Source organism: Hydra viridissima, unplaced genomic scaffold (assembly GCF_058129835.1).
Source record: "Hydra viridissima isolate aposymbiotic clone 2 unplaced genomic scaffold, HvirCarnegie_v1 scaffold_12, whole genome shotgun sequence".
NCBI lineage: Eukaryota > Metazoa > Cnidaria > Hydrozoa > Anthoathecata > Hydridae > Hydra > Hydra viridissima.
Genome location: NW_028324311.1, coordinates 7771938 through 7799422, shown reverse-complemented (window position 1 = coordinate 7799422; position 27485 = coordinate 7771938). Strand labels below are relative to the sequence as shown.

Below are 27485 nucleotides of genomic sequence, written 5' to 3'. Positions count from 1 at the left end.
AATTGGATTTGCATTTGGCTATTGGTAAAAAGAGAGTTTTATTGGAGCATGACATTTGTCCCATTCATAAAGTATGTCTCATTGAATAGGACAAACATAAAAGAATTAAAAATCAACGTGTTTAATTCAATCATTTTTCAAATTAGTTTATTGATTGTAAATGTTGTTAAATTTATAGATACATACATAAAGACCGCACAAAAAATATTTTTAACTTTAAAGTTTTTAACTCTAATTAAATTTCAATCAAAGTAGAACTTTCTCATTTTAGAATATTATATTTAGTTATTTTTATTTAAGTAAAATATTGCAGTATAAAAGTGTGTAAATACCAATTACCCATGGGGGTAAAAGTAAGGGACTGCAGCATCCCTCTGCTGAGCTGTAAATAATACTTTGTTAAATTCATTCAATAAGTAGTGTTTTTTCCCATTCAATATGCACATCACTTTATCCAAAAATGATTAGTCACACCAAAAGCACCATTATTTAAGCTTGAATGTTTTATACACTGTTGTACTAGAGACTGCTATCTATTTAAACATGGAATTTTATTTTCTATAACTTCAAAAATCGCTGCAAAATTAGAAAAACAAAAACATTTTTAAAAATTACTTTTTACATTCAAAAATACAATAACATCCATTGTCATTGTGGTCATAGCGCAATAGGATGGATGAGTCGGTCAGTTGAGTTCTTGTTTCTATCACTCTTTGTTACAGGAATTTGAATATCCTAACATCGATGCTTCTATAAGAATCTGAGTTTGTCCCATTCAATAAGGTTCTCCCCTAAGCTACATTAAAGCCTGGTTTTTTAAAGGCCTAGGTTTTGTTAGAAAATTTATTATATGTCTTGAGGTTATTGAAAAAAAAAATGTCCAAATTTATTTATTTATATTAGTGCTGGTATGCAATTATTATACCTTGGAGCAGCAACACCAGCTTATAATTGAGCTCTAATAGCAGTAAACCTTTTGCTGATTAGTATTGCAATTTTGCCCTCAAATTGCCTCTATCTTTGTAATTAATTAATTTAGCAACATTTAATGATGATTCTGGTCTATTTTTCATTTTCAAACAAAAATTTGAAGTAAAGTTTCCAAAATTTTATTTTATGATATTCATAAAAAAAGAAAATCTTCTTAGATGTTTTGCATTAATTAAAATCTATCTGCAGTTAAATTGAAACCAGATAAGCTTAGTACAACCATTATTTATAGAAATCTTTGGTTCTGCTGAAGCTTAAATGGTGTGGCAAACAGACTTTAGCTTTTGATGTGTCCTACATTGGTTGCTAACTATCACTTCTTAACTGTTTACAGCTTTTGAAGATGTAGTTTGTAGAATGGAATGAAAAGTAATCTCGATACAATTAATTATGGCTTCATTGATTTTTTTGTTTTCAATAGAAGTTTCCTCTTTTAAACAAATACTTTCTTTTGAGATGTGTACTCAAGTATTCAAGTCTTTATGAAAACAAATACTTTCTTTTGAGATGTGTACTCAAGTATTCAAGTCTTTATGAAAACAAATACTTTCTTTTGAGATGTGTACTCAAGTATTCAAGTCTTTATGAAAAAAACCCTTTGATGGACAATACCTTTTGTTACTAATTGAGTTTATCACTTGATCCACTTCATGACTAAAATAGATTCAAAACATACTTAAAACCATTAGATTTGACATTGAATGAGCTGCTGGTTTTGACAACTACAGAGAATACAAGATAAAAAAAGGTTTCTATGACAATCTATATTTATAAAGCTTTGGGGTCCAATTGAAGGTCATGTGGCTAATTGTACTTTGTGATTTTCTTCCCAATCATTCTTAAAATTTCAAAAAAAATAAAAGTAACTGAACTATTATTATATGAGTTTAAAACTACTAGATACAACCCAAAAATCTTTTTCAAATATAATTTTGAAATTTATTTGATAGTGTTGATATTTGACAAGTTAATTTGAAATAAAACAAGGGGAAAAAAATATTTTGTAACAAAATATTCTTTTCCCCTTGTTTTATTTAAAAAAAAAAAACTACAGGTCAGTTATAATACCTTTAAGATCTATCAGCAGAATATCACCAATGAAAATATCACCAGTCAAAGTATTTGTTGTTGAGTAGAATTGTCAAAGTTTTGTAAACATATTTATAAATTTTTCTTCAGTTATGCATATGCTGTCATCTAGTTTGTTTTTGTTTTTTCATCAGTTTTTCTGTTCTCCACTTATTGCATATAACTATTTGATTGGTCCATTGATTAACTCATAATTTTAAAGTCAATTTATTGAAGTTAAAAAAATTTTATTTTTACTTAGTAAATAAATTTTAAAATGAAGTCCTGTAAAAATAAGTTTACTTTTAAAAGTTAAACTATTTAATTTTAGTATCAAAGTAATTGAATGATGATCAATCAAAAATTACTTTCTTTATGGAAAGTAAAAGATCCATCTCCATACAGTTTGTTTGGTTTTTATGTAAAAATATCATTAAAAATATTTTTTGATTTGGAATTTTTTAAAACTACTTCAGATCAACATATACAGAAGATGAAGAAGAATTTTTATATGGTAACTCTGCTGCATCAGAAGAATGTTGTGAAGAACTCTCTAGAACTAATTCATTCAGGTAATTAAAATGAAGTACTTCCTAATTTTTATAAATAATGTAGAACTTAATTTTTAATATTATCATTTTTCAGTTACTTTTTAATTTAGTTCATCTGCAAATATCAGTAGTTGTTCCATTGTTGCTACATATTGGTGTTTAGTATGCCGTGAGCAAGGTAGCCTTGAAATATACAGCTTGCCAAATTTTAATTTGGTGTTTAACTCAAATAACTTTCACAATGCTCCTAAAATACTCATTGACAACATGAAGAACAATCTGTACGTATTTGAGGATTTTTAGTTGCTTTAACAAAAACTCATTTTTGCAATCTGGTATATGATATTATAAAATTTTAGTTTAACAGAAGAACCATGCAACCAGGTAAAAGAAATATTAATGGTTGGTACTGGTTATCTAAGACGGCGACCCCTTCTATATGCTCTTATTGATCAAGATCTTGTTATTTATGAGTGTTTTAGTATAGGTAAACAAAGTTTTCCTGGTCATTTGGGAATACGATTTAAAAGGGTTAGTTTTTTTTCATGTCCTCTAAACATAACAGATACGTATCTGTAAATTGAATGAATTTATGAAATTATTACTTCATAAAATCATTTTATCTACAGGTACATATATGTTATGTTTAAAATTAATATTGAAACTTAAATTTGATTTAATTTTTTGATGTAAATTTGATTTGAATTTTTGATAGATGGAAATTAATGTTTTGATGAGAGTCAAAGAAGAAGCTAAACTCGCTGAGATGGCGAATCCAACCATAGAAAAAATAAAAGCTCCTCTTTTGTATGAAGTAAACAATGTTTCAACATATGATTCTGGTGTAAGTTTTTAAATAAGATTTATATTTATTTTAATCAACTTTAAATGGTATTTAAAAAATCTATAAATGTTTATCTACAATCTTGCTTTTTATTCTTAAATTAGGTATTTGTTTGTGGTGCTTATCCTCATTGGTTCTTTACAACCTCCCGTGGTGAAATTCATGTGCATCCTTTATCCATTGATGGTCCAATCATGCTATTTGCTGCATTTAATAACATCAACTGTCCCAAAGGGTTCCTTTATTTCAACAAAGTTGTAAGAATATTTTTTTCTTCTAACAGTAAAAATAGTTGGCAAAGAGATCCTCAAGTTTGTTGAATTAAAATGTTTTTTTTATAGGGTGAGCTGCGTATTGCTGTCCTTCCATCTCACTTAAACTATGATTCACCATGGCCAGTTCGAAAAGTGCCATTGCGAATGACACCTTATGAAATTGCTTATCTCCCTGATGCAAAGGTTTTTTTTAAGTGACTTTTTTTAGGCTGGCCTTTTTAAAATTTCTTTATAACAATTGTTTCAAAAAACAAAACATTCTTTTGATTATTTTTTAAATTTATTTTATCGTTTTATTAACAGTTTACAGTTTTTAGTTATCATTTTGTTATCAGTTTATGTATTGTACATACTAAAAGGTATATGCTGTAGCATCTTCTTATACTGAGAATCAAAAGAAGTTACCACGTTTCCACACAGAAGAGAGAGAGTTTGATACAGTGGAACGAGGTTTGAGAGTTTTGAGTTAAACAAAAACTTTATTTTTGTTTTTATCTCAATACATATTTCAAAAAACAAATTTTTAAAAATTTTGAATTAAAAACAAAAATGAAGTCAAATGTTTAATTAATGAAATTAATAAAATAATTTTTTTTTAGAGCCGAGATACATATATCCACAAATTGAACGATTTGTAGTGAGCCTAATATCTCCAACCAGTTGGGAGGTTATTCCAAATTCAAGGTGGATATTTTTATAAAGTTATTATACACATTTTGTATTTAAAAAAAAAAATGTTTATTTTGGAACATGCTTTTTTTGTGTGTCTAAAAACAGTAATCATTCTAAACAATCCTTTCTTGTTTGTTGTCCGCAATTTTTCTAGTTATTAGGTATCACCATTTTGTTTTTCCATTAATAACAAATAAAATACAAACTTTCAAAAAATGTTCATGTTTATGGATATAAATTTTTGACAAATTTATATTCATGAACATTTTTCATTTGAAAAAGAAATTTAATGGATTTAATTGAATAACAAAACCCATGTGTCTCCATAGTTAAAACAGAAAGGACTTTTTTTTTTGAGTTGAAGCAGAAAAAGACTTTTTCTGAGTTGAAACAGCTAAAAACAAGTTTGACAAATTTCTTAAAGAATATAAAATAAAAAATATTTTACTTAAAGTATTGAAACCAAACAAATATGTTTAAGTAACTGAAGCTTTTCAACTCTCTCAATAAATACTGCAGCATTTAATGTAAGTTGTTCTCTATCATATACGTTTTGCATTTTTGTGTACAAAGTTTCAGCAGTTGCTTATAAAAGGAGGTCTATTCCTTTATAGCACACCTGTATTTCTAATCAATTCATTACCTATAAAAGTATGAAGGTTAAAAGATAAGTAATGATAGATTAGTTGTGATATCTAAGTAAATATAACAGCAATTGGGAGCATAACCCAAAAATAGGATCTCAATAAATTTAAAAAAAAAAAAAAAAAAAAATCTAAAATTCTTGTCATTTTATTATAGTAATGTAATTACAATTTAATTTCAAGTTTAAAGAACTTAGTCAACAATTTACTTTTATGGCCAACATCTGTTAGTACTTGAGAGATCATTATCTTAACTTAATAAACATTTATCTAGTTTTTAAAATTGAAACAAGAAACTTTAAAGGTTATCAATATTTCTCTACCAATAAATTTTTATTTGTGAATAAAAATGTAAATAAAAGTTTAATTTTTTTTTGTTATGGACCTCTACAAAATGAAATAAAGTAGCTCTGTGATATAGTTTACTTCTTCATCATCTAAAAAGTAATTACAATGAATAAAAAAATAAGATAAGAAAAAAAAACATTTGATGAATAAGAAACAGAAAGCTTTGTTTACATTCATTCGAACATTCTCAGTAAACCTTTAAGTATTACATTTTAAATAATTTCAAAGTTTTCTTTTGAATTTTAAAAATGAAAAGAAATAAAAAGCATGTCTTAAAATTTTATTTGTTTGGTTATAGAACAGTGTTGCAAGAGTTTGAGCATGTTACTTGCATGAAAGTATTGCTTTTGCATTCTGAGTTGGTTGATATTGGTTTAAAACAATATTTAGTGGTTGGCACTACATTCAATTATGGTGAAGACCTTGCTTGCAAAGGAAGGGTATGGTAACTTTGTTAACTTTTGAAGAAATTTCAAAACAGTGATGATTTTATTCTTATTTCAATATCACAAGAAAAAAATTCTTATAGAAGTTTACGGAAACTTTTGAAATTTTAGATTCTTATATTTGATGTGTTAGAAGTTGTACCAGAACCAGGGCAACCTCTTACAAAAACAAAATGTAAAGTTAGTAGGATTTTTATTTTTTTCTTCTTAAATTTTTCTGAACTTGTAAATCCATAGCAGTCTAGATTGATGTAAATTAGTTTTTTTTAGAGAAGCGTTAGGGTTTCTAATGTATAAACCAGTAAAAATACTAAAACTAGTAGAGAAAATATAAAAAGTAGTACAATGTAGTTACAAGAGGAAATGCTGGAATTCTATTGAATATCTTGGTTTCTCCTTTTTATCAATATCACAATGTTAAACTGAAGTAATTATGTTAGTATTTAGCAGTTATAGTAAATAACTGAGATATAATGTTGTAAAGTTGAAGTAATTAAAATTTGTTTTGCTATAATTTTTAATTTTCTTTTTACTTTTGTTATCCAGCACCATAAAATTTTTTTATTGCTCTTTTACCTTTTATGCCATGTATTTGTTTTCAAGTGTGTTTATGACAAGGAACAAAAAGGACCTGTAACAGCAATTTGTGCAACTAGTGGCTATATTATTGCTGCTGTTGGCCAAAAGGTAATTTTTAGTTTTTTCTTGTTAAAATTAAACTTCTTTCTTTAATCCGCTTAGTTTAGAAACTAAAATTTTATTGAATTTTATAATTTCCATAATATTTATTGAGTTTTATAATTTTTATAATATTTATGATAAACAAACAAGAATTTAAAAAAGACTTCCTGTGATACAGTAACTTGAAAGGTATTTATTAAAATTTCTGTTTCTCATTCAGTGATTTGTGTTTTAGATATATGCTTTTAAATACAAAGACAACGATTTGGTTGGAGTTGCTTTTGTAGACTCTCAAGTCTTCACAGTAAATTTAATGGCCATACGTAATGTAATTGTGGCTGCTGACATATCTAGAAGTATATCATTAGTTCGCTTCCAGGTATTATTATTTTTTTTATCAAATTGGTTTTTCTTTGCTTAAAAGTCCTTTCTATAAAATTTAGATAAAATAGAGAATAAAAAAAAGTATAAATGTATTACCTAAATTTTTTTGAAGAAGCACAGGTTGTGTGAAGGTGAAGGTAGGACAGGTTAGCTAATGTTTAATTAGCTAATAGACTACTACTTCTCTATGATTAAATTCTGTATAATTAGAATGGTTTGAAAAAAACTACCTACATCTGCAACTGTTGAAATACAACTCAGTCTGTAGCCCTACTTAGTGAATCAAGATACACATTAGAATAGGTTATCATTACATCACAGCGCTTGATGTAAATTGATAATGAACATTCAATTTAAATGGCTGACTTACAATTAATTTTTAAAGTAAACAAGAAAATATAAAATCAAATCTCAGCTTTGAAAAGTGAATTGGTAGGGTGCATTAAAATTCAGTCTTGCATGTCATGAATATAGTAGCACCTCTCTACATCATGAAAGTAACTAATGTTTCAGCCAGTAGATGTTTGATGTCACACCTTAGTTTTCTCTCAAATGCTAATCTATTTTTCCTGCAAACTTTTTGCCTTGGCAATGTAATGATCTATAACAATTTTTTTTTTTACAGCTAATTGATGTCAAGAAAAATTACATATTATGCATTCTGATGTCAAGAAAAATTACATATTATGCATTCTGATGTCAAGAAAAATTACATATTATGCATTCTGATGTCAAGAAAAATTACATATTATGAATTCTGATGTCAAGAAAAATTACATATTATGCATTCTGATGTCAAGAAAAATTACATATTATGCATTCTGATGTCAAGAAAAATTACATATTATGCATTCTGATGTCAAGAAAAATTACATATTATGCATTCTGATGTCAAGAAAAATTACATATTATGCATTCTGATGTCAAGAAAAATTACATATTATGCATTCTTCTTGTCAAAACTCCTGAATGTTAATACATGATTGATAAGTAAGAAGTTTTGTAGACCATTTTAGAATCAAATTGGCTCTTACACTTTTAAGTTTACGTCATTTTAAATGTGAAAGTGGGAATCCTAATTTTACAGAAAACAGAAAAGTTTAAGACAAAAAATATATTCTGATAACAAGACTCAACTTCTAGTTGGTGATTTTTTTCATGCACTGTTTAATGTCACATGATTTGTTTGTCACAATAGTAGTGAATACATCCCCAGTGAAACTCTCTGGGCTACCACACTGAGAGTACTAAACTAAAAATTTTTATGTTTACTTGTAAATTAAAACTTAAAAACATCTGGTTAAACCTGGGTGAACAAAGAAATCTATTTTTGAATTTTTTACTTAATTACTTCTATTAAAAGTGCCTTAGAATGTAATGAGTCTGAAGGTCATTAATTTTTCTAACAGCTTAGAAGGTCCATTAGCTGTAATGAGCTCTAAGTAAACATTTTCAAAATCAGTGATTATGTGTCCCCTTAAGACACTTATCTTATATATTATATATGCTGACCTACTGGAGATGCTGTGAACATATGGATTTCTGTTTTAAACATGGAGAAAAAACACACAGAGAGATAGGAGTCTCCTCTAAAAGAAGATTCACTTTTATTTGTTCAATATCTAAAAATGAGATTTAAAAAAAAGCTATTATATTTGAAAATGTATTTATATAAAAGTTGTTATATATTTTGATAAAGTCAAAAGGTTGTGTATTGAAAAAAAGTTATTATCAATTGTTAATTTATTTACTCTCTTTTTTTGTGGAACTGTCATAAGAGACAACTTTTTAAGTTTTAATGCCTTAAGTTTTAATGCTCAAAGTAATAAATTTACAAAGAAATCAAATATACCACAGTAAAAAACTGATGACGGACCTAATAATTATCTTTTATGCTTTTTAAGCCTGTATAACTGTGAAAAAAAAATCCATTTAAAAATAAATCTTACCTTAACTGTTAATTTCTGATTTATAAGAAATTTTTAGTTGTAAAGTATTTTTGTTAAATTATAGTTCACAGTTGCTCTCCACTTGTTATAATTCACTTTCTCATTCAAACTTTAATATTGATGGGTTTTATTTTCGGTCAATAGGAAAGTAAATATGTAAATACAACAACTATCATATATCTGTATAATTTAATATAATAAATCAAAATATTGGTTCATTTAAAGCAAACATAAATAAACCTTGCATTACTATTACTATTATTGTTGTTTTTGTTGCTGTTGTTGCTGTTTTTATTTTTGTTAATATTTTTATTATTATTTTATTTTATTATATTACTATTGTTAATTTTATTATTTTTATCATTATCATTTTTATTATTCTTGTTATTATTATTTTTATTATTATTATTTTTATTATCATGATCATCATCATCATCATCATCATCATGATCATTATCATCATCATCATCATCATCATCATCATCATCATCATCATCATCATCATCATCATCATCATCATCATCATCATCAATTAATATCAGTTATGCTATCCAATAAAAATAGTTTGTTTTCTGTGATGTTCTCAAAACAGAGGTTTTCATTGTAACTATGAGGAAAATGATATTTGGTTTCTTTTTATTTTAGCCTAAAGTGCATGTAATTAGTTTCTTTTATAGTTTTTTTTAACCTCAGGTGGATCACAAATCTTTGGCTTTAGTAAGCAGGGTAAGATGATTTTCCTTTTTTTAACCTTAAGATCTGAAGTTCCCATAATGGGTAGTAATTATCATTTAATTAGTAACAGAAGCTCTCAAAATGAAACATTATCATAATTGCTGACATAAGTTGGATTATTTTGTAATTTTTTATGGTGTATATAATGCAAATTATTCAATTTAGGAACAATTAAATAACTATTAATTTTTTTTGCAGCAAGGTCCAAGTTTATCCTAAAGTTTAAAGGTGTCGGTGAAATAGTGCCCTACAGATTTTATTTACCTTAAGTATTCAGACAAAGGAATAAAATTCTCCATTATTCAAATGTAATATGCTTAACCATGAAATATTTTTTAGAGAAATAATCCTTCTGAATATATAGCTATTCTTAAATATTAGAAAAATATCCTGTTTGTGAGTCTTGTCTTGTAAAGGTAGATTTAAAGACTCAAAGAAACTTGAATCTAGGCTACATTACTTGCATTGGGATAAATTTAGTAAGGGGTAATGAAAGAACTAGATAAGTCATTTGACATTTTTTACTGCCGCTACAATTTTTAAATTTTTCAACCGATTGTCAAATTTTTTAAAGGCTCTACTAACGTTTATAACTTGAATTTAGTTGTCATAGGCAACAGTTCCTGATTAAATATATTCAAAGCATATGATTATTTTGAACACACAATTTTACAAATACTTAAACCCTAACTTATATATCTCAAATTAAATATAAATAGATTTGTATTTTACATAGGATACAAAAACATTGGAGGCATATACATCTGAATTTTTTATCGATGGTTCCCAAGTAGGGTTTGTTGGTAAGTAATATTATGTGATCAGTTGTTCATACTCATTGTTAAGAGGTTATCTTTTCAAGATTTTAATGGTATCTATAGATAGCAAAATAAAAAAAATACTTATAATATGTTTTTAATTTTGCAAATGCCATAGATATCAGTAGGGCTGCTAGCTCGAACGTGTTCAAGTTCGAACGTTCGAACTTTACGCCAAAATTTTAATGTTCAGGTTCGAACTTTTTTCGCTTAAAAGTTCGAACTTTCAGAAGAAATGCCTAAAAAATTAAAACATTAATTAAAAATAAAACATGGCTACTTTCAAAAACGTTAGCACATCCAGAAGCACATCAATTACGCATAAATGGATAGCATGATTGTAACAAATATGTTACAATCATGCTATCCATTTATGCGTAATTGATGTGCTTTTTAAAAAAAAAAAGTGCTGCACTACCAAACGATGATTTTGACAATGAACCTGTTGATACCATTGAAGTTGGTGATACCATTGAAGTTGGTAATAACAATGAAGTTAGTGAAACCATTAAAGTTGAAGATACTATTGAAGTTGGTGATACTATTGAAGTTAATGATTCAGTTGAAGATGTTAATGAAGATTATGGTGGTTAACTTGATAAAGTTAATAACCTTTGTGTTGCCCTAAAGCCGCTCAAACTAGCTATTGAAGCACTTTCCAAACGTGATGCTGGTTTATTGTCTTCTGAAATTATAATTCAATTCATCCGGAAAAAATTGAATGAAGCCAACACGCCAATTAGTCAACTTGTAAAACAGCAATTTGAAAAAAGAATTGTTGAAAGGAGAAACATAAAGTTAATACATCCAATGAAATATTTATCAAACCCAGATGTTTTGAATCAAGATGATCAGTTTGGGAATAAAATAAAAGGAAACTCTATAGCAAATATTGCAACCTATCTTATTCAAAGATTATTCCAGTTTAGCGAGGAAGACTCTGATGCTGATGGAGAAGTCAATAACAGTGATATAACTGATGATATGAAAAATGCTGACATGAAATTGACTTTAGCTCAAGAACTTAAATGTTTCATTAAAACATCTGATTTTCAAATGACAGTAGACAAAGGTGAACTTGGATCTAACCTCATTAAAAAGGAAATGGCTCTTTTTGAAGCCAGCAAATCAAGACCCAAAAATTTAGAAATGCTTTTTAATGCTCTTAAAACTATTCCTCCGACATCTGTGGAGGCTGAAAGGGCTTTCTCTAGCCTAGGATTATTTGCTACAAAAATAAGGAGCTCATTACGGGATGATACATTAGATGCATTAACATTTTTAAAACAAACACTTAAAAATACTGAGTGATGTTGTTTATTCTAAAATAGACAATTTTTTCAAGTTAAATGTAGTGAAAATGAGAAGCGGGTCTCAATAATAAACAGTTTTGTTTTTATAAATAAACAGTTTTATGAATAGATAAATAAACGGTTTTGTTTTTAACTTGTACTTTTTTATTTTGAATACTTTATTACATTAAAAAAAGTTCGAAAATGTTCGAACTTTTTTCCCAAATAGTTCGAACATGTTCAAGTTCGAACATGTTCAAGTTCGAACTTCTAAAAAAAAGTTCGAATTGGCAGCCCTAGATATCAGCTCAACAATAGTTTTTGTTTGCTGGTAGATTTATTAACAACTGAATTTTCTTATTTAGTTTCTGATGCTGAGCAAAATATTGTTATATTTTCATACCAACCAGAAGGTAAATTGTGTTTAATATATTTTCTAATTAAAGTTTTTTCAATTTAGTGTTTTTTTCAATTTAGTGTCTTTAATTACCTAAGAATGGTTAGAAAATATTTAAGAATAACCGATAAATCTGTGTGCTTTTTTAATGTCTTGTGAGAAATAATGGCATTAGTTCAAGATTCATTTCGTTTTTCTGGTTGAACAAAAATGACTTGAATATGTCTAATTTGTTTGTTAGCTTTGTGAATTGGAAACAACAAGGGTCGCTTCCCAACCTAAAATTTTTATTCATTTTAAAAGATAAAAAATTATGTCTTACAGCACTTGAAAGTTTTGGGGGACACAGATTACTTCAAAAAGCAGATATCAATATAGGTTCACACGTGAACACAATGATGCGTATAAAGCTAATACAGGATGAACAAAGTTTAAGCAAGACTTCTGATCAACGTCAACTCATTATCATGCGTAAGCTATTTTATATAATTATTTACGTTATACCATAATTCTTGAACCACTATTTTATCTTCATAAATAGTTGAATTTAGATTTTTAGAAGTTATAGTGACGTTATTTTCTTGTTTTAAATGAATCAAATAATATGCTCTAGTTTCTTACCAGTGTAAGCAATGTAAGCCATTTGTACTTCTAGTTTTTTATCAGTGTAAACTATGTAATCCATTAAGCCAGTTTCTTAGATCAATGCCAAATCAAATTAAACTTTTCATTTTATCCTAATTTTTACATCCCTGTTTTGATATCGAAACCAATACATTTTTTTAAAATTATAACAGCAACATTGGACGGAAGCATTGGAATGCTTTTCCCATTATCAGAAAAACCGTTCCGTCGGTTGACCATGCTTCAAAATAAACTAGTTGATTGCATACCTCATAAAGCAGGTTTGAACCCAAAAGCTTTCAGGTGAGTTTTAAATTTTAAAATTTTATGTCTTTTAGCTCAATAAATCATTTTTTATGCCCTTATCTATCATTCTTGTGTTAAACTGAAATGTAGTTGTTTACATCATTGAGAAAAATTATAGAAGAGTTCCTATGAAAACCAGTAACTTTAAAAAAATCTCTAAAAAATTTTAGGGGAACTGCCATTTTATTAATATGCTTTCTTACTTGTATAAGCCTTCTACAAACACTAGAATACCAGTTGTAGAAGATTGTTTAAAGAAACATATACAGATCAAAAGATTTTTTAAAAAGTATTAAAATAAAACGGTTATGAGTTTCCCAACCACCATAGGACCGCAATAGGATGTGAAAATCCAACTTAAATATGAAAAGTTTTTTTCTTGAAAAATTATTCTCTATTAATAATTCTATATATTTGAAAAGAATTTTCAGTGCTTGTTTATACGTATGAAATGCAAATTAAAACACAAATTAAAAAAAAAAAGATCACAACAAATAAAACAACTTTTTCTAATTTTTCATCATTCAGCAAAGATTCAGAAATTATAACAGAAGCATTTTTTTCTAATAGTATCAATGTAAAACATATTTGTGCAAAACATATTCACATGTTCAAAAAATCTTTAGACCTGAAGAGAATTTTTCATGCATAATAATTTGAACAGTTAATAAAAATTCATTAGACGCTAAGATTCAAGCTTGTAGTTGCTGCTCTTTGTAAATCTGATAAATGCCCACTGGTTAGATTTGCATGATATGATTTGACAAATCTCATAGTACAAATAAAAGATTCACATGTGTATGTTGAACCAAAAATTTAAATAAATCTTACAATAATCTTTTTCAGTTGAGCATACTTAACATCAGTTACTATCTTCCAAAAATTCAATAATCACATCAAATTAAAGAGTTAGAAATATTCATCTTCTTCATTTAAGGAAAATAATTTAAGGTTTTTAAAGTTAGATCTCTCTAAAAAAACGGTATTTTTTTTGAAAACTAAAAGTAATCTGAGCAAGATCAGAGATTTTTTCCCTAAAAAAAAAATTTAGACATTGAAAATGTTGCATTACATCAGTCAAAAACAAAAGAACTTACAAAATATTAATTAAGTTTTTCAAATATCTTTTTCTTTTCAATCAAAAAAAAAAAAAAAAATTAGCTGGTTCTAATAATTCTATGAGCCTATTATAATTCTATGAGCCTGTAAAAAAAAAAAAAACACTACTTGAAAGCCACCGTACAGCACAGTAAAACGACAGGTCACTCGGTCTGTCAGCAAGATCCAATAAGTTAATAAACTGCCTGTGATTTTTTGCATTTGATAGAATGTAACTTAGAAAATTAAAATATTTTGTTGCTAAATTGTTACGCCATTTTTAAGTTTTATTCCGTTTCCCATTTTTAATTTCGAAATAATAGCAGCTTTTCATAAGTAGTATGTTTTGCTGTAATTAAACCTCACTTCTAAAAGAAAAGTTTTTGGTTTTCAATTGTTTTTTGAGCAACACATCTGTTCGCAATGCAGCGACGAAATTTAAGTCGTGATGAATGTGTTGCAATTGTTAATATGTCCAATGAAGAATTAACAAATTGCCGATTTGGTAGAAGATTTGGAGTGTGTCATACAACAGTCGGTAGGCTTCTGCAAAGGTTTATAGAGACCAATGATCACGTTAGACGAATTGACCAAAGCAGACTACGAGCTACCAATGCCGTGGAGGATCGATTTTTAATGCTTCGAATACTGAGAGAACGGTTCACTACAGCACGAAGTCTCCAAATACAACTTGGTGAGGTTCATGGTACTGCTGATAGTCAAGATACCATAAGAAGAAGACTTCGTGCTTTAAATTTACGACCTCGGGCAGCAGCTACTAGTCCCAGATTGTCTGTAAACCACCGAAGAAACAGACTGGCTTTTGCAAGGAGGCATATGAATTGGGAAATACATGATTGGGGACAGGTCTTATTTACAGATGAGTCAAGGTTTTGCCATGTAAGTTCTGATCGCCGCTCAAGAGTGTACAGAAGACCAAATGAAAGATATTTTACTTGTAACATTCAAGAAACCACTTTATATGGAGGCGGCTCATTGATGGTAATATATAAGGAAATGCCGGTTCTGGCTCATGAACACTTTTCCATAGTTAAGGATGCTAACGTTGATGCGATGAGTTAACTTTTCTTCAAAAAATATGTTATCTTGAGGGATGAGGTGTACCCCTAAAGATCTTATCAAAAAATTTCTTACTTTTTTTTCATGTTACCTAAACTTAATGCCTTTTTCAAACCTCAGCGATAGGTCGTGTTTTGTAGTGACCGATGGCAAGTGTGTGAATTCCGTCATCTAAGATAATTCTTTTGTCGTCGTTAGCGCTGAGTGCGACCTTGTTGATTTCTTCAGTGTAAACGTCGTGAAGATGAGATCGGAAAACGTTCATGGTTGCAAGTTGTTCATTTCCGTTCATTAAGCAGTCTACCACAAGGTGTTAATAATGCTTTGAAAGTCAAGACCATCATCCAACTTTTTCAAGACGTAAAGACACAAATGGCCACAATAAGAAGTGTCACCAAACTGAACCCTTTCACTGTTATAATAAACCGGGCTTTTCAAGTAGTCGACCAGCTCAACAAGAAGAGGCTGAGCATAAGAGTCGAAGCTGTATTTTTTGTCAGCGTCTTTATACCAGCACACCCAATGAAACCCTACAGTGCTCGAATCCCCAGTGTTGATAATACCACATTCTTTTCTTCTCGGTTTTTTCGGTAACTCGTCTCTTACAAGAACTCCTCGAAAGTTTTTCAATTTTAACTGTTTAGCAGCCTTTATCAATTGAAAGTTAGTTAAAGCTTCATTAGGTAAAACAATTCCTTTTACGTCAATCCATTGAAAGTCAATCATTTTTTTAATTTCTTAAAAAGTTTATCCGAATTTTTTAACAAGCGATTTTCATAGAATGGAGCCTAAAATGGGTATGCTATTGAAGGGTGAATTTGGACCGAGAAGTAAACCAGAACCAGAAATAAGAGTGCTTGCAAGCGTACCGAGTAAGGGGAGTAGAGCACCGATGAAACCTCCTGTTATTTCATGTCCTTTTCCAGTTTTAGCAAAGAGTCTATTTCCAGTTTTAACAAAGAGCCCATCACCTTGAGTATTTCCAGTCCAAGGTTTTAAGAATAAGCCTGAACCAAATTTGGTTATTTTTATTCCTTTTCCATCTTTACTCAAGTAAAAAACCAGTCAAGTACACAGCAGAAAGCGAAGAGGATGATGTGGCTCAAAAGTTTATCACCAGTCTTGAAGAAGACTCTAAAAAGATTTTCGATAAGATTGATTCACTGCAAAAAGAATGGAAGAATTAGCCAATAAAGACTGAGGAGGTTGAAAAGAAGTTTGAAGCTGAAACCGAATGTCACATTTGCAAAAAGGATCTTAACGGTGACAAAGTGTGGGATCACTGTCATTTAACTGGAAAGTACCGTGGTGCTGCTCATGATGCTTGCAATAAAAAATATCGAATTCCAAAATTTATTCCCGTATTTATACATTGCTTGTCTGCCTATGACAGTCATTTGTTTATTAAAAAATTAGGTGGAAAGCTCAATTGCATACCAAACAATGATGAGAAATATATTAGCTTCTCTAAAAAAATCAAACTGAGAGACACTGTCGATAAGAAAGGCGAACCAAAAGAAGTATTAAGAGAAATGAGGTTTCTTGACAGCTATAGGTTCATGCCTGACACTTTAGACAAACTCTCTAAAAATCTAACCGATGAACAATGCATAAACGCTAGGGAATATTATCCTGAAAAGGAAAAGTTCGACTTGATAAGAAAAAAAGGTATTTTCCCTTACGAATGGATGGACTCGATTGAAAAATTAACTGAAACGCAATTGCCTCCAAAAGAAGACTTTTATTCCAGACTAGACGATAAAGGCATCACTGATGAAGAATACACGCATGCGAAAAACGTTTGGAAAGTATTTGGATGCAAAACATTTAGAGATTACCTAGAAATTTATAACGTGTCTGATGTCTTAATTCTAGAAGACGCTATTGAAAATTTCAGAAACGCTTGCATGAAAAATTACGATCTTGATCCTGCTCAGTTTTACACCTGTTCTGGACTCGGTATGGAAGCCTGTTATAAAAGTACTAAAGCTGAAATTGAACTTTTAAGCGATCCTGATATGCTCAACATGGTTAAAAAAGGAATACGCGGCGGAAAAAGCATGATCTCCAACCGACTTGGAACTGGCAATAACAAATACATGCCAGACTACGACCCTTCAAAACCCTCAAAATTCCTCATGTATTTAGACGCTAACAATCTTTACGGATGGGCTATGAGTCAACCTCTTCCTGTTGGAGGATTCAAATGGATGACTGAAGATGAGCTTGAAAATTGGCGCAGCATGCCATGCATTCTTGAAGTCGATTTAGATTACCCTGAAGAGCTTCACGATTTACATAACGACTACCCTTTGGCTCCTGAAAGATTAAAAATTGGAAAAGTAGCCAAACTCGTTCCAAATTTAAACAATAAAGAAAAATACGTCGTCCATCGCACAAATCTTAAACTCTATGAACGAATGGGATTAGTCATCACCAAAATTCATCGAGGAATCACCTTTAGAGAAGAACCTTGGATGAAATCGTACATCGATGGCAACACCCAAAAGAGAGCAGAACCAGGTCGAAACGAATCTGAAAAAGAATTTTTTAAATTGATGAACAATGCCGTCTTTGGGAAAACTATGGAAAACATCGAAAAACATGTTGATATTAAACTTGTCACTACAAGAAAAGAAGTCCTAAAATTAACTAAACAAACTCGATATGAACGACACGTCATTTTTGATGAAAACCTAGCTGCGATTCATATGAAGAAAACACAAGTCACTTATGACAAACCCGTTTTTTTAGGAATGTGCATCCTCGACATCAGCAAAACTCTCATGTATGAATTCTATTACGACTACATCAAGCCTAAATATGGCGATAAAGCCAAGCTGCTCATGACCGACACTGACTCGCTCTTTTTTGAAATTGAAACAGAAGATTTTTACAAAGACATTGCTGATGATGTGCTTGAAAAATTTGACACGAGCGAATTTCCAAAAGACCATCCTGCCATTCAAAACGTTGGCTTCAAAGTAGGCTTAAATAAAAAGGTTATTGGCATGTTCAAAGATGAGGCTGCTGGTAAACAAATCACACAATTTGTTGGACTTCGACCCAAGCTCTACTCCTACTACATCCCTGAAGAAATAGATGATCAAGAACACAAAAAATGCAAAGGGGTCAAAAAGAAAGTCGTTGAAAAGAAAATAAGGCATCAACATTTTAAAGACTGCTTAATGAACGGAAATGAACAACTTGCAACCATGAACGTTTTCCGATCTCATCTTCACGACGTTTACACTGAAGAAATCAACAAGGTCGCACTCAGCGCTAACGACGACAAAAGAATTATCTTAGATGACGGAATTCACACACTTGCCATCGGTCACTACAAAACACGACCTATCGCTGAGGTTTGAAAAAGGCATTAAGTTTAGGTAACATGAAAAAAAAGTAAGAAATTTTTTGATAAGATCTTTAGGGGTACCTCATCCCTCAAGATAACATATTTTTTGAAGAAAAGTTAACTCATCGCATCAACGTTAGCATCCTTAACTATGGAAAAGTGTTCATGAGCCAGAACCGGCATTTCTTTATATATATGGTACGGGGCGGAATATGTTTAACAGTTCGCTCAAAGCTTCTTTTTATTGTTGATGGTGGACGTCTGACCTCTCAATGATACATAGCAGACATTTTAAAACCTTTTATGGCACCTTTTGCACCGTACAATGGAGATTGTTTCCTTCTTGTGTAGGATAATGCTAGACCACATACAGAACAACATATTGTTACTGAATACTTAAGTAATGTTATATTTAAGTTTTGAAGTGTCCAGTTTGCAGTCCAGGTATGAACCCAATAGAGCATCTTTGAGACATAATGGGACGCCGTGTTAGAAGCCAACATTCACCACCTAACAGCCTAGACGAGCTGTGGCAGCTGTGAAGTCTTATCCACGTGTGAGAATATATCCCTCAAGAAACAATTAGATCTCTAATTGAAAGTATGCCACGGCGCTGTCAGGCTGTAATAACATTAAGAGGTGGAAACAGTAGTTATTGATAAGTCAAAAATGTTTCAAGTTAAGCTGTATTAGTGTTTATAGCAATAAGCAATAATCACTTTACTTTATTTTGTTAAAAGAACCATATTTTTGGTTTTAGTTTTTTTCATCATTCTCAAAGTCAATTTTATTATCATCGAAATAATTGTGTTCATGTGTTCTATTCTTAATATGTTTGTCAAAATATATTATAATATTGACGACAATTTAAATAATTCGAAATATGTAAGTGGTTCGACATCCTACTATACCATTTTTATTTTTTTGATAATTTATAGAGCGTTAGATGTGCCTCTTCGCACCCTCACCAATCCACATAAAAACATTTTAGACGGACAACTGCTAGACAAATATGCACAACTTAGTTTCCAGGAGCGATTTGATATTGCTAAAAAGATGGGAACAACTTCTGGTCAGGTAAACAATTTTTATCAGGTTAAATTTAAAGCGAGTTGGTTTTGTTGTCTATAGACTCGATGTCGGTAGCGCAACATTTGTTTAATAAGTACAGCTAACACACGATTCATGCTCATTTTGCAGAAATCTAATTCGAGACTGTCATCAGAAATTTTGAAGTAAAAATTTTCAAATCTTTTTTAGATATTAGATGACCTGATGGATATTGAGAGGGCAACCGCCCATTTTTAAAGTAAATTGGATGAATTCAAGTTGTATGCGATAAATATATTTTTAACGCTACCGTGTAAATAATCTACGAAACATCTCTTGTACAAAATAAAAAAAGATATTTGCTTTTTTTTGCATGGTTTTCTTTTGCATTTTAAGCGGGAGCCTTTGTTTTATTTACATTATGAAATGAGTTGCAAATGAGGAAATACGTTTACCAGGGGCGTATCTAGGGGATGTCTGCCACGTCGCTGGACATACCCAAAATATGTATATATATATATATATATATATATATATATATATATATATATATATATATATATATATATATATATTCACAACTTCAATAACTTGTTGAATAAATATGATGCGTTGGTAGATAAAAGCAAACAGAGCAAATAATTATAGCAAAACTATACAAGGTTAATTGTTCGAACGGATGGTAAGAAGTTATTAATCCGGGATAACAGTTAGATTTACGGTATGGTATTTTATTACAGTGCTTGTCAAATCGAGAACGGTCTAAAGTTTATTAAAAAAAACGATTTATATATTTAAACGGAGGTTGTTTTAATTTTTGACTTAAACAAATTGATAAGAAACTTAAATGGACATACCTTTTTTTATTAAGTTATTAAGTACTTCATTTCTTAAATATTTTCTTTTATTAATTTTAAAAAAATAAAAGCTATTATTTTTTAGAGAACAAATTCCGGACTTCCCTTTTCATATACACCCTGAGTAAAGTTTTAGTCAAATTCTATTGATATTTATCATCAGGAGGAGAAGACCATAATTAACAACAAGCATATATCAAAATATATCAATGGACATCCCCAATTATATTATACAAAGCTGTGTATCTTTTTAATTACTTGCTTTTTAACAATATAAAAAGAAAGAAAGGGTTTTAAACATTAAAAATTAAATTCGGACTTCCCTCAGTACATACACCCTGTTTGGTATGTATTTATTAAACATTTCTTAAACATAAAATTTAGACAGTTTTTTTGACAATTTTTTTTGCTTTATATAAGAATAGGTCGTGTGTAATTGTTAAGCGTTGGTGCTGACTATGGTTATCATCATTTTCTTCTAAAAAAAGATAGCGTGCGAAGCGATGATGCTTGATAATGGTTAGCATCATGTGCGATAAAATATCGGGCGATTGCTAAGCCGTCTTACCTCATATATGCGTTTGTCAATGAGGAAGGGGGGGGGGGATGCTAAAATTTAACATTTTTGGGGAGGGGTAATATTGCGACTTACCCAAAAAAATTCCTGTACACGCCTCTGTTTACTGCTTCTGGAGTAATTGATATTGCACAATTTGTTAATGATATTGAAATGTAATATTATAGGGTGTAAACTAGTGTCTTATCTAGTGTCTTATCTAGTGTTGCTACCACTGAAATTATTCGACTGTCGACTAAATCGACTTATATATTTTTCAAAATCAACCAAAATCAACATACATTTTTAAAATCGACTAAAAATCGATTAAGTCGAAATATTTGAATAAAATTTTTTTTATAATAATAAACTTTAATGTTATTTTTTAGATGCTATGAAAGAAATAGAACTTTAAGAGAGCAAACAAAAAAACTAGGTGGTATTTAATACTGTTATAATAACACATGCTGTTGTTTTATCAAGAGCATTTTCTTTGTTCAATTTTAATACATCTAATCTCTTTGATGAATTAAAATCGAATAAACAAAATAAAATGGAAACTATAATCACGAAGTAAAGGAAAAAAAAAAAACAGATGGGCATTTTATATCATTTTTCACAACAATTAAAGCAAAAAATTAACAAAGAATTTAATTAATAAAAAACAGTGGGGAAGATAGGTGGGGGCAGATGAGGCGGCTAAACTTTTTTTGGGGTGGCAAATTTAAAAAACTTTTTCGCATCCTTAACCATACCACCTAACTTAACATTTTGTTTTAAAAAGCATCAACTGGTTACTATAATGAGAAAAAGCAAACAATGAAGTGGTGGTACATACAGTAAACTAAGAGTTAATTTATGTGGTACATGAAATTTGGTTGAATGTTCAGATATTTTGGTTGAATTAAAAAAACCGCTATGAATGACATTCTTACGCATAGCTCAATCTTTATAAATAATTTATCTTTACAAAATAAACTACTTATAAAGATATATCTTTACTAATTGGTCAGTATCAAAAGTAATAAAGTTTGTTAGATTTAAATCAAGTGAAAAAATAGAAATAACGATGTTAGGATGATTACCTGACTGAATCGAATTTTAGTCAATTAGTAGGAAACTATTCGCTTTTTCAAAGTCGACTTATTATGACTTTCGACTAATCGACTTTTAGTACATTTAGTCGAAGCCGATAACAACACTAGTCTTGTAATTTACCTTTTTCTGATTGTCTAAACGTAAATTTCGAATACCTAACTTACCTCACTGTCTCAATGCTAGAATAGGATTAGCACATGCTCTACTTTAAATATACAGCCTGAATATTTGTATTTCTACCCAACAAAATAAACCTTAATATAAAATGTTGAAAATATGCCTAACTGGTTTTTTATAGGATTTTTAACGATTCTAAATTTTCAAAATCGATTTACATATAAATTTAATTACGATTTTAATTGTCGTCAATATTATCATATATTTTGACAAACATAAATTTTAACGTTCAATTAATTCTTAAAATTTTAAGAATTCATTGAACGTTAAAATTTTTATGTTTTTTAGAATGACATAAAACAGGGTGGAAAATCTGAATTTTTAGAAAATCAAAAGCCGCAATTAATTATCATGTTCTAGCACCTTTTACCAGGTTAAATCTAGAATTACAGCTGTTTTAGTGAACGGAAACTTTCGGCTTCGGCAACCTACCTGTTTGGTTTCAACTGAAATTTTGTAAGGCAATGAAAATACTTGTGAAAAAAAAAAAATCATCACCGTAATCAACCGAAGTTTTGATTAGCAGATTCTTTTAAAGTTTAGATGTTTTTAATTTCCTATTTATGTATGTATGTATGTATGTATGTATGTATGTATGTATGTATGTATGTATGTATGTATGTATGTATGTATGTATGTATGTATGTATGTATGTATGTATGTATGTATGTATGTATGTATGTATGTATGTATGTATGTATGTATGTATGTATGTATGTATGTATGTATGTATGTATGTATGCCAGATTTTTTATTTACGGTTTAAATTATATTTACGAATAAACTTGTGTTTTATCTTTGAAAAAAAAAAGTTAATTTATAGTTTTCAGTAAGCTATAATCTTTCTGATCTGGTTATCAGGTTTACCTGTTCAGACAGCGACCTTGAGTTTTCTATATTCCCTGACTATAATAATAATGCTTTGTTTTAAATCCTCATTTTGAGAACTGTGAACAAAATTTTCAATCAAGCTAATAGTTTTTTCCGCGCAATCCTAATAAAGGTTTCCAATTAGCTGAATGATATGCTTGTATGAATCTAGAGCATACAAGTTATTTGCTGAATTTCGTTTTCGAACAGATTCGCTGTTTCCTGCAAGTATAACAACCAACTCTCCATCATTCTTAAGTTCTCTAATCTAATATCCTTTGTGACAATAACAACTGAAGTAGCTTCTATAAAACTACTGACTACTCAATGAAAAAAAATGTAGCACCTGAAGATGACCTATTGCTAGTACCACAATCTATGGAGAACACATCTAAGTAATAAGCGTGTTTCCTCTATGCCTTTTCAATGTGTATCACCAACTTCATAATTGTCATTCTAATTGATTTGTTTGAGCAATTTTGAATAGATATGAGAATATAAGGAAAACATATGTATTGCAATAAATGGCATCCTTGTTGCAGATTTTATATTTACATAATATGGTCTATATTATGTAAATATAAAATCTGCTTTTTGCGCTAAAAAAAAAAAAAAATCTGTTTTTTGCAATATATTAACAGGAAAATTTGACAAAAAATTTTTTGAAGACTCTTTTTGATTAGTGAAAGTAGTTAAAGTGATTTTCACTGCAATCATAGATAATTGTGACAGCTTTGAAGTAGAGAAAGCAACAATGCAGTCAGGCTTGGACTGGGCCGCCGGGATACCGGAAGATTCCCGGTGGGCCGGTTGGCATAAAAAATTATATTATATTTTTAGTAAGGCTACATTTTATTTTCCAAATAAAATGTAAATTAAAATTTAACTAAAAATATAATAATTTTTTTTCTGGCCTCTAATTACATCTAATTAAAGGCCATCTGCCGGCTAATTATATAAATTTTGGCGGCCATCTTGAGCTGATCGAAAGTAGTATTATATTAATAGTGAGTTTAAGCATGCGCGCGTTATCTTTAGGCGGTGCTAGTACAAGCGTTAGCAAGTGTGCTACCACTGCAAGTTTAAAAAACGTTAAGCACCTAAAAACTTCAAGCGCGTTTTAATCATTAATTATTCATAACTTATTTTTAATTAAAATTACTTCCGAAAAATTACTGTGTTATAAACAATTAAAACGATCTTACAAGAAAATTTGCATCAAATTTTACATTTAATTTAAAGATGACATGTTAGGGAGTTACGAGAGACGCTCTTTTTATAGCATAAGATGGAAATATTATCGATGACGTAGAATTTGATTTATTATACGATATTAGTAGATCTAAAAATGATTACCCTTATTGAAATTACAAACATTTTGAATTAGATGAGCTAGATAATGCTGAAGCGTGGTCAGAGTTTCGATTTCAAAAAGTAGATATTTGGGTTGCTCAGAAAGTTTGATGCTAGTGTAACAAAAGATCAGCTTTAAACGGAATTATCGGACTTTGCAAGGAAATCGGAAAGTTTCGAAATAACTCTTGAAGATGAATATAATTTGATATTTGACACGAAAGTATCTGACTCTGTCTCGGACAACATGCAACAATATAAATCCGAAGAATCTGAAACTGTCTTTACAATCCCAGAAGTGGAAAACAGTGACAGCCACAGAAATAAATGCAAATCTTGCAAAAAATGTATTGTTTGTTGTTACTTTGTGCTCCAGAGGTTTAACTTGCATAGTCTTGCGTATTCAAATTTGTTTCTGGCTTACCAATTTGTGCTGACATTATCCTCATCATAAGTTGCTTGTGAAAGGTCATTTTCGAAATTGAAATATATTTTGAACAGATTAAAAAGTTTGATGAGCCAGTCAAGTTTACAGTCATTCATGCTGATGTCTTGTGAAAAAGACCTTCCGAGAATTAATAACGATGCAATAATTGATGTCTTGGCATCGACTAGTCAAACGATGAAAAAGTTGCTATACTAGTCAATATTGAATAGCGATTGTGTCTATTATTTCTAGACTCCAACTTACAGCAGTGCTTTAGAAATATTTATTTTTATCAATATTTAGGCTGGGAAGTTTAATTTTTTTTTTATACTTTAGATAATAATAAACAATAATGCGCCTAAAAATAAAAAAGTCCTTTACTAATATAATATAAGTAAATTTAGAAAAATAAGGGCGTTAATCATAATCCCTGTCATGGACGGCGTGATTGCTCTCGGCGCCCCATATATATATATATATATATATATACATATGCAACATACAATAAAGTGGGCTGCCGTGACCAAATTTCCCGGACCGTTTTTTCAAGCCAGTCCGACCCTGAATGCAGTTCTATCTTGAAAATGTTGCAAAAAGTTTTCGAAGGAATCTTATCAGTTAATGCTGCCAACAAAAAGTGTGCACCACCTTTGTGAGTACACACAAACTGAGTTTGTGAAAACGACTAGGTAGCATTAAGAAGCAAAAAAATGAAGGTCTGAAGATTACAGGTTCTTAAAATATGTTAACTGAGTTTGAAGGAGAGCAATTGGTTGGATGACATGGTGTGTCATCTGATTTTTAGAGCGATTCTAAAACGAAGGATGATTTAATTAAGGCTGCTTCAGGCGTACAAAAACCTCATAAATCATCCAATACTTCACCGTTTCAAAATGGACTTCTGACTGAATATTGTTTAAAAATATTTAATTATATTTCATTAAACTATTAAAGATGAAAAAAGCGAAAACAAAATTAAACATCTAAATCTGTTGGTAAAAAGAACCGTGGAAAATCAGCTAATATTCAGTGCAATGTTTATGTTTTTAGTGAAACTTTGAATATTTTAAGGAACTAAGTTTGAATATTTTAAGGAACTAAATTTGAATATTTTAAGGAACTAAATTTTAATTTCTTGTAAAATGCAATCAAAGCAATTTTAAGATAATTTTACATACATTTTATCTAGCAAAGTCTTTCTCTGACTTTTGGAATCAAAAAATGCATGGTGGTAACTTGCGTTTTTTTTCGGATTATATATTTTAAAAAACCCGGTCTTCGAAAACGTAATTAAAGAATTAAATTTCTATAATTAGTAAGTCGTTTCTGTAAATAGCAATTAGTAAATAGTCAGTTGTAATATTCGCTTACTATTTCTATCTGGGAATGAATAATAATATAAATCGTATCACAGGTTTTTGCCATCATATACAGTTACGGAAAAAGTATCCGGACAACCTATTTTTAGGTATAATTCTATGCTAAATGAAGGAAACCTCATAATGTTATATATATTTTTGTAGCTCTCGACAAGCTCTATCTAAGTGTACCATCAAACATTTACTATACTAGGTAGATGTCTTTTTTGGTAAGAAAAACTAAAATGTCTGTGGAAAAAAGTATCCGGACAAAAAAAATTTTTTTTTTTTTTGTAAATTATTTCTTTAACATTTAGTCCATCCTCATTTATCAGTTAATACTTCGTCAATTCTCTTAGGCATTGACTCAACCAGACTCTTACACCTCGTTATATCTTTAGAATTCCAGCATTTTCTAAGTGCTTCCTCGATATCGTCTTTTTTCGTCAATATGAGCTTACAAATTTCTTCCTTGACTATTTTCCATAGGTTTACTATAGGATTCAAGTCTGGACTTTGTGCTGGCCAATCTAACACCTCGATATTTTTGTTTTGGAGCCAGGCTTTGGTATTTTTTGCCGTATGTTTTGAGTCACCATCTTGCTGGAATAAGAATTCTCCATCGAATAACTCTCGAGCAGATGGTAGCATATGATTTGAAAGTATTCTAACATACTTAGGAGAAGTCAATATATCCTCTATAGCATGAATACGCCCCACACCATTCCAACTGAAGCATCCCCAGGCCATGACATACTTGTCATGCTTTATTGCCTATTTAACATACTTTTGTTGCCTTAACTCACCTGGTCTTCTCCATGTCCAACGTCTACCATCTGAACCATTAAGGCATATTTTTGTTTTGTCTGACCATAATACCTTCTTCCAATTATCAACGGTCCAGTTTTGATACTTCTTTGCAAACGCAAACCTCTTTGCGAGATGTCGTTTGGTAAATAACGGTTTTTTGGCAAGCGCTCTACCGTGTAAATCATACTCATGCAGCCTATTTCTAACAGTTCGAGGACTTATATTGACTAACTCGAGTTCTCTGAGTTGATTCGCAATATCTGTTGCATTTGGTCTCACGGAATTCTCAACCAAAGTGAGGATTTTTTTATCAATCTTTGGAGTTGTTTTTCGTTTTCGTCCAGATCTTGGCAAACTTTTGAGTACTCC

The 27485-nt window shown here is 30.0% G+C and overlaps 1 protein-coding gene across 2 annotated transcripts in view; it reads left to right on the top strand.

Annotated features, from left to right (window-relative positions):
- Positions 1 to 19984, top strand: part of LOC145193802 (cleavage and polyadenylation specificity factor subunit 1-like) — a 39165-nt gene extending 19181 nt beyond the window's left edge. Inside the window, exons 2-21 of one of the 2 annotated variants that reach the window (XM_090069555.1) lie at positions 2535 to 2630; positions 2720 to 2890; positions 2969 to 2993; positions 3092 to 3140; positions 3325 to 3453; positions 3558 to 3710; positions 3795 to 3911; positions 4088 to 4178; positions 4328 to 4412; positions 5691 to 5832; positions 5950 to 6018; positions 6442 to 6525; positions 6755 to 6898; positions 9546 to 9578; positions 10324 to 10390; positions 12063 to 12110; positions 12419 to 12565; positions 12892 to 13021; positions 19499 to 19637; positions 19821 to 19984. In XM_090069555.1, the coding sequence (XP_089925681.1) occupies positions 3325 to 3453; positions 3558 to 3710; positions 3795 to 3911; positions 4088 to 4178; positions 4328 to 4412; positions 5691 to 5832; positions 5950 to 6018; positions 6442 to 6525; positions 6755 to 6898; positions 9546 to 9578; positions 10324 to 10390; positions 12063 to 12110; positions 12419 to 12565; positions 12892 to 13021; positions 19499 to 19637; positions 19821 to 19868 (1626 nt within the window). In that variant the 5' untranslated portion in view covers positions 2535 to 2630; positions 2720 to 2890; positions 2969 to 2993; positions 3092 to 3140 and the 3' untranslated portion in view covers positions 19869 to 19984. Of the gene's footprint in view, positions 1 to 2534; positions 2631 to 2719; positions 2891 to 2968; positions 3141 to 3324; positions 3454 to 3557; positions 3711 to 3794; positions 3912 to 4087; positions 4179 to 4327; positions 4413 to 5690; positions 5833 to 5949; positions 6019 to 6441; positions 6526 to 6754; positions 6899 to 9545; positions 9579 to 10323; positions 10391 to 12062; positions 12111 to 12418; positions 12566 to 12891; positions 13022 to 19498; positions 19638 to 19820 lie in introns of both variants that reach the window. The other variant, XM_090069554.1, reaches the window with a different exon arrangement.
- Positions 19985 to 27485: the final 7501 nt, after the last annotated feature.